Raw genomic sequence first — 8,283 nt, 5'->3', positions numbered from 1 at the left:
CCGGAAATCTGAATAGCTGTTTAGTGTTCAGAAAGTAGCAAAGCCTAGCGAGAGGCTCTTTCGAAACATTGAAGCTTCGAAACGTTTACAAATCTTTTGTTTCGAATCAGTGGTTTGGAGCGCGTATCAAAATGCCAAAGTCATGTGATTTCAGTAAACAAGGCTTTTTTACGTCATAACCGTTTCGAAATTTCAATGGTTCGCCACTGGGGGAAATAAAAGCAAACTGGAAGGATAAAAGTCTTCTTTTATCTTCAGTTAATTTCATCTAAGGCTGTGGTTTGAAGTCAGTTGTGTTTTTGCTCGTCTCGTCTCTTTTTCTGTTCTTGTCGTTTCTCTTTGCTTCAGTGACTACGTTTACAAGCTGTCAATATTCGGGTTAAGGTCACTATTTGGGTTTCTGAAACATTCAGAATAACCCGTTTACATGCGTGAGTAGAGAGAGTTACTCCTGTATACATGGAATTTGTAATCAATTGGCAATATCCCAATGTAAATGGCGACGCACGGTTAGCGTCTGGACGTACGGACAATGTTAAGACGCAATGTGCGTCATTTCCGATTCTTCTTCCTGTATCCAAAGACAACAACAACAGCAGCAGCACGCGGATAATGAATAGTTCGGGGCAGATAGCGATCGCCTTTGTTTGCGCTTTCCTCTTCGCTCCAAAAGTGTGGTGCTGTGCTGCGTCTCGCCATGTTTACCTCTACTTCTGGTTTACTTCCGGTATACTGCACGCGGGTTTCTGTATGCGCCGTCTCTACTCAAAAGACCAAGATTCCTTGCGAATAGAACATGCGCAGAACACAAATCAATGTTCCTTTTGATGGGGATATGCCGATACGCGTTTACATGACCAAATATTCGGGTTAGAAAAGGGGTACCCCAGGGATCATATTCGGGTTTTTAAAAACCGGGATATGAGCATATTCGGGTTTTTGCCGGTGTTTGCATGGCCGTGCGCGACCGGGTTATTGCTAATATTCCGGTTTTGAACGGGTTATTGGCTGCATGTAAACGTAATAATTGATCCTGCTTGTTAACAGCAGGCGTTCATCACTAAAGGCCAATTTATACTTCTGCGTCGGGTGCGCGTAGAAGGTACGGCGTAGCATACGCATTGACGTGTACCATACGTCGTACCCTTCGCCGTACCCTGACGCGCACCTCCTCAAAAATGTAACTACGCGTCGCGGCGAAGCGGACCGCAAGATCTGTGATTGGTCGGCTGGATAGCATCGCGTTTTCCTCCTACGCATTTCCGGAATGATCTTCTGCACTCTGCACCGCCCGCCCGCCATTTTTAAATTCCGAAGATCAGTGAAGAGCCATGGAAATAGACCAAGTGACCGAGAGATTGCTTGAAGAAGTGCGGAAATACAGCCATCTGTATGACTCCTTCAGTCGCCATTGCTCGTAGAAACCTAAACTCAAAATAGCCGCGAGGAATGTAAACACAGTGGAACTGGAACATTAAAACCCACCCGCGCCAACTAGCGTTTCGGCGGTGTAACTGCAGAGCAACACAGACATTCGCAGAAGTATAAATGCTCACGACGGCGTCGTCTACGTGCGTAGCCTACGACGTACACTACGGCGTACACTCGACGCAGAAGTATAAATTGGCCTTAATGCTCAATCATCACTCGATTAATCGCTTGGTTATCTCAATAACTCCGACACTGATTCAGAGTTGCGTTAACACTGTAGTGTGGACAAAATAATAAACACTGTGTAGTACTTTTAACACTGAGGATTTTGCTGTGTTGTAAATTTTAACCGGTTGATGGAAAAGTATTCAAAAAATAGAAATAATTGGTAACAAGGAATTATTCACTGTGTTTTGACCATGATAACAATACCATGCATGTTCATTACGTCTAATATAGAGTAAATGTTTAAATGCATTTGGCCCATTTGAGATTGTCTTTCTTCTACAGGATACATAGATTTGTCCAAGAGAAGAGTGTCTCCGGAAGAAGCCATCAAGTGTGAAGATAAATTCACCAAATCTAAAACCGTGAGTGGTTGTCTTTTAAATTAAAGTAAAATTATTATCATTTTTATTTTTTGTGTGGTTTGAGGATGTTTTGTTGTTGTGCTGCAGGTGTACAGTATTCTACGGCATGTGGCTGAAGTGTTGGAGTATACTAAAGACGAGCAGCTGGAGAGTTTATTCCAGCGCACCGCGTGGGTGTTTGACGAGAAGTACAAGAAACCTGGATATGGCGCCTATGACGTCTTCAAACAAGCCGTGTCGTAAGTGTTCGAGTGATGAAGGTGCGTTCATGCCGTGTCGTGATTACCACTTGTTAAAAAGCTAGTAAAACTCGTAACTACAACTTTTAAAATGAGCGCTCCGACTTGTACCATGTGACTTACCGTACCATGTGACTGCTGTACCACCTGATTCATGTTGGCACTGATAGTGTTGCCATAGAAACGCATAATTCCGAAGAAGTGAACAGCTCCGAGTAGAACGTCACATGTTGTCGTCTCATAATTGACCGTTCGCAAAGACCCGCCCCCTTTAGTTACTGTTGCTATGTCCGACAAGCCACGCCTCTCTCACACACACCATGTTCTCACACAGTGAAACACACATCGCAGAGGAGAGGACGCTGACAGACAGGACAGACCAGGTTACGATTGATATAAAACAGTCTCAACTTTCAAATTTGGTAATTTTCTTTACGAAATATAAACAATAAATACCGTTTTGTGGCTCTTTAATGTGTCGTGAACCGATCCTCTCTTCCTTCTAGTTAATTTATATCATCAAATTAACATAAATGAACATCAGAATGTTGTTTTAACCGTAGAAAGACGTCAGTTCACTCGTTTTTCATGTTCAAATCCTCCAACGTTAATCTACTAACTCTCCTGACCGCTTTGTCGGACAAAAATGGCGGATAGCGGATTATGATTGGTCAGATCGCCTGTCAATCAAACTCCCTGCGAAGGGTCAATTACGGTAATTATGACATGGTGTGAACGCAGCATAAACAGAGCAGGACTTTAAACTGAACATGAAAAATGTTTTTTTGTTTTTTACAGTGATCCCGCCATCCTGGATGGTTTGGATTTGACCGAGGAAGAGAGGAACGTGCTCATCGACAACATCAACAGACGGCTCACTCCGCAGGCCGTCAAAATAAGAGCTGGTATTTTATTATAAAAATGGATTGCACTCTTCACAATACAGATAGTTTGAATGCAAAGTAACTTTTAATTGAACTTTTTAATGTTAGAAAAAAAAAATCATATTATTTATTTGTTCTTACTATATATTTATTTATTTTAACTAATCCACAACCATAACAGGCACATACTATAACTATTATGTATTTAAAGGTACACTATGCAACCCTCTAGTGGTTAGAAAACTAAATGAAATGTGCGGATGAATATCGTTCTTTCTCATAAAAAGGGATCAAGTCAAGTCACCTTCATTCATATAGCGCTTTAAAATCTTTGTTAAATACATACATATAATATAGTTTCATTAACCTTAAAATTGCTATATTCACTAGTTTTGGGTCAGTACGATTTTTTTTTCAAAAAAATTTATATGCATTAAATTGATCATCATATAAGAATAATTTCTGAATGATTGTGTGACTGGCGTAATAATGCTGAAATATATATAATGAGGAATATATATATATATATATCCTGTTGTATCTATTGATGGACACTCTATGAAGCAAAGCTCATTAATTCAACAAGGATCAAACAAGAAAAAACTAAAACATTCTTATATATGCCATACGTGTCATTCATGTATGTTTAGCATTATGTTTGGTTTTACAGACATTGAGGTGGCGTGTTACGGATATGAAGGCATCGATGCGGTTAAAGACGCTCTGAGGGCGGGGCTAAACTGCTCTACAGAGGCCATGCCTATCAAGGTGTGCGTTCCTCCTTTATACTCGGCTGTGTGCTTCAGTACCAGCTTCGTGATCTGCAGATTCTGTAAACAAACTTGATCTGTTTCAGATAAACCTGATAGCACCGCCACGGTACGTCATGACCACCACGACTCTGGAGCGCACTGAGGGACTGTCGGTGCTCAACCAGGCCATGATCGCCATAAAGGAGCGGATCGAGGAGAAACGGGGAGTCTTCAATGTCCAGATGGAGGTGAGAAGTCAAGTCACCTTCATTTATATAGCCCCTGGACCACAAAACCAGTCACATGGGGCAATTTTTTAAAATTGAGATTTATACATCATCTGAAAGCTGAATAAATAAGCTTTCTATTGATGTGTGGTTTGTTAGGATAGAACAACATGTGGCCGAGATACAACTATTGAAAATCTGGAATCTGAGGGTGCAAAAAAATCTAAACATTGAGAAAATCTCCTTTAAAGGAGCCGTATGTAAGATTGTGGCCAAAACTGGTACTGCAATCACTTTCAAATTACTGTAGAGCGGTGTATCCCATCCCCCTCCCCCCTGACTCGAGGTTGCCAGATAGGCTGCAGGATGACGCAGCGCCTGAAAATAGGTCTAATAGGTTAGACAAACTTAGTCCCGGTCACGTTGGAAGTTACCGAGCTAGGGACTATTTTCAGGCGCTGCGTCATATCATTACGCCTGCTGGACTCATGGTACGATGTAACTACAGAAGAGTCAAGTTTTAAATAGGAAAAATATCGAAACTCTTTGGTCATTTTTTTTGAGAGAGATGCTAATGGTCCTGTCCGATTCAATGATCTATGCTAAGCTATGCTAAAAGTGGTACCGCCAGACCCGGAGATCGGCTGAATGGATTCGAAAACGGTAAAACTCAACTCTTTAACTCTGGGGGAGCTGTAAAATGAGCCTATTTCCCAAAAGTGGAGTATCCCTTGAATATCCTAATGATTTTTGGCATAAAAGAAAAATTTTGCATTTTGACCCATACAATGGGTTGGCTATTGCCACAAATATACCCATGCGACTTGTGACTGGTTTAGTGATCCATGGTCACATATAGATTGTTTCAAAGCAGCTTTACAGTGATAATAGGAAATTACAGTAACAGAGATTGTTTTGGCTTTACAACAGCTCTAGAATAAAGTTATTGTCCAGCTAAAGTTAGTTTTGATTGATTGATTCACTTCCGTTGCGAAGATCATTAGTTATTAACTCAGGGGTCGCTAACACAAGCATCATAAATGTACTAAATGGCACATAATATACACTAATCTTGAAAGAACAACACAAGTTGATGATCATTATTGCAAACCAAAATGTTCTTGAGTTTAGACCTCTCAGAATCAGAATCATTTGTGATGTTCGATTCTTGAACGAATCGTTCTTTTTAAAGGGTTAGTTCACCCAAAAATGAAAATTCAGTCATTAAGGCGAGACACGGCAAGCAAAAACATCGATTTTCATGCAGTGGTCAGTTTGGAGATTTTGGGCTAGTTTACTCCTTCAAAATGTGTTCTTTCAAGCTGCTATAAAGAAAACGTTGAAAATATACATTAAGATGTTTATTTTATTACATTTTGTTTACTTGCGGCAGTAAGTTTCTCTCGAATTTACCAGGAAGTTATCATTCCAACACGACACGCCGAGCTCCGTCTGTTCACTGAAGTCTGTCATGACCGGTGTCGTTGTAAAGCTCAGAGTCTCCTGCACAACGCTGTGTAACCCAAATATGGGCATTTCCTTTCTATCAGTAACCAATCCTGAATGTCCAAAGGGGGATTTAAAGCTAATGACGAAATCTCATTTAGAGCTATTTAACTCTTTAACTGCCGTTTTCTCAAAATGAGTTTTTTTGTCATTCTCCAGTACAAACATCTCAGCCTATGTACACCACACTCTCCAGTTATACACTTAGCAGTATTCTGAAGATATTTTCGAGGGATTTGTTAATAAATCATTCCTGGCCTGATTTATGTGACATTTAAAAAAAAAAAATATGGCGAAAATCAATTTTTTAAGGCCATGGACAGAATATTTTGATTTCCTAGGTAATGAAAGCATATATCCTGAAATACATCTGTTTTTTTGTTTTTTTTATCTTGTGTGTAAACAAAATGAAAAAATAATTTTGCACCTGGCTTTATCATATGTTCAGATCTATCTACTGAAAATATATGCAAAATCGTGCATATTTAAAGAGATAATGCCTAATTTGCATAATTAAACAGGCAAATTTCTAAAACTTGTAATACATTTTTTTATATATACTTGTGTAAGTAATCAACTGAGGAAGTTTCATGGTGATATCTATTATTTAAAAATGTTACCCTATTCACCTGTAGTGTCTCGCCTTAACTACTCACATTATCAATTAACAAATGATTAACAAATCAAAAAGAACCAATTTAGCTGGTTCTGATTGCCGAAGATTCAGTTTGATTCTGTGAATCGGCTCAACCGGTTTAAAAGAAAGATTCATTCAAGAATCAAACATCTCTAATGGTGATACAGAAGTACCATGCAGTGTTTGATAAATGTATTTGCTCTGAATGCATTCTCATGCATGAATGTTTCTGGTCAGCCCAAAGTGGTCACGGACACGGATGAAACCGAACTGCAGCGGCAGCTGGAGCGCTTGGAGCGAGAGAACGCAGAGGTTGATGGCGACGACGACGCGGAGGAAATGGAGGCCAAAACAGAGGACTAGATGAGAACCAACGACACCTTCAGTGCAGAAATGGATTCAAATAAACTGTTTTTGGATGGTGGCGACAAACAAACCAGTGACGTTGCAGCAAATTAACATTTACACAAGTGAAAACAGTATAAAGCAGTGAAAACCTGATTTTTTTATTTATTTTTAACCGGTGGCCTTTTAAACCGTCACAACTATGATCAATATTAACATTTCAGCTGATTCATCAATGCAGAGTGAAAACTTGATTTTGCAGTTGTCATTTTCTGTGAATTTCAACATATTTCTCGCTCTACTTCAATCTCAGTAAAATCCTGGAAAGTTGTTGGAAGTTTTGTATTCTTTTCCATTTCTGTTCCCTCTCAGACTCTAGAAGATCATTACAAAACACACTGTACGACGATGACACCTAATGAATCATAGGCTACGACGCAAGCAACCAATAGCCATCATTTCACCATCTAGGTTAGCTATAGACCCGATATAGTCCGACTAAGAGTAACCCATTTCTAGCCAAAATAACCTTGAATTTGATTACATATCATTTTGCCAAAATAACTTGCAAGATGTATGATATTCCATCATGTAAGCAAAGTTAACAGAAATTAAACCAAACACCTTGTAATCACTTTGACATGTTCTATGCATCTATTCTTGGGCTATTGTTAGACGTCTCTTAAATTTTCACTGACGTCCCGAATTTTGCCTTGTTTTAGCCTAGACGTCAGGGCTGTGATTGGACGGCTATTGGACGTCTTTTAAACGCAAAATTGCTTGCTGGGAAGTTATGCGCTAGTGGTAAACAAACAGAGCAAGATTAATCGCACTTTGGCCATTGTGATTTTTATGTGCGCTATGAAAAAGAGAGGGAAGCGCAAGAGGAGAATATGGATGTGGTCATAGCTGGGGAAAAGAGGCCAACTTGGGATGCCTAATCTATTTTGCAAATGGAGTTTGAGGGAAGTACAGACAAAAAGTTCAGGACAGAAATCGCCACGATTGGTCATCTTTCATCTAGGACAGCCTTAGAAACTGTTTTCATGGCACATCTCTATGGCAAGCCACTTTGACTTTTGTTCATTCCCAGGATATTAATTATTCAATGTTCACTAGTTAAAAAGTTTGAGGGAAGTAGTTGGCTATTAAGTTTTAGCGCCATGTCACATTCAGGGGATCCCACGGGTCCTTGAAATCCTTGAAAGTTTGTGAACCTGACGAAGAAGACAAATTCAAGGCCCTGGAAAGTTTTTGAAAATAAACATATATAGATACAGGTCCTTGAAAGTCCTTTAATTTATTTTATGCAAGACGTAAAAAAAAAAAAAAAAAATCCTTATCATTCGCTCGGGTCCGCTAATGTGTTATTTCGCCAACACTTCGTGGCCTATGCATACTAGCTTGCTTTATTTACGTTAGTTACGCGTATTTTCACGTTACGTTAAGTGTTTCCCGCGTGAGGTACTTTGTGTTGTACGTTGCCATGACGTTCACGCGCGCACGAAACTACGCTACGATTTTGCCTCAACGTTTGTTGTTCGACACAACAAAAGTGTTCCCACATTAATTCCTTGAATTTGAGCGTATTGGCCCTGGAAAGTCCTTGAATTTGAAGTTAACCAAGGTGTGGGAACCCTGCACATTGATCAATACGCCAATTCATGTTCCA

At 39.7% G+C, this 8,283-nt stretch overlaps 1 protein-coding gene and 1 long non-coding RNA gene across 3 annotated transcripts in view; both read left to right on the top strand.

The window, feature by feature from the left end:
• eif2s1b (eukaryotic translation initiation factor 2, subunit 1 alpha b) overlaps window positions 1-6,941 on the top strand; it is an 8,068-nt gene extending 1,127 nt beyond the window's left edge. For both annotated transcript variants that reach the window (XM_082147307.1, XM_082147308.1), the window contains exons 3-8: window positions 1,942-2,021; window positions 2,109-2,260; window positions 3,059-3,165; window positions 3,815-3,912; window positions 4,001-4,144; window positions 6,504-6,941. In XM_082147307.1, the coding sequence (XP_082003433.1) occupies window positions 1,942-2,021; window positions 2,109-2,260; window positions 3,059-3,165; window positions 3,815-3,912; window positions 4,001-4,144; window positions 6,504-6,629 (707 nt within the window). In that variant the 3' untranslated portion in view covers window positions 6,630-6,941. The remainder of the gene's footprint in view (window positions 1-1,941; window positions 2,022-2,108; window positions 2,261-3,058; window positions 3,166-3,814; window positions 3,913-4,000; window positions 4,145-6,503) is intronic.
• LOC309482145 overlaps window positions 1-8,283 on the top strand; it is a 241,987-nt gene that overhangs the window by 4,863 nt on the left and 228,841 nt on the right. The window lies entirely within an intron of this gene.

Source organism: Leuciscus leuciscus (genome assembly GCF_965113295.1).
Source record: "Leuciscus leuciscus genome assembly, chromosome: 19".
Taxonomy (NCBI): Eukaryota; Metazoa; Chordata; class Actinopteri; order Cypriniformes; family Leuciscidae; genus Leuciscus; species Leuciscus leuciscus.
This window is presented reverse-complemented; position numbering and strand designations above follow the sequence as displayed.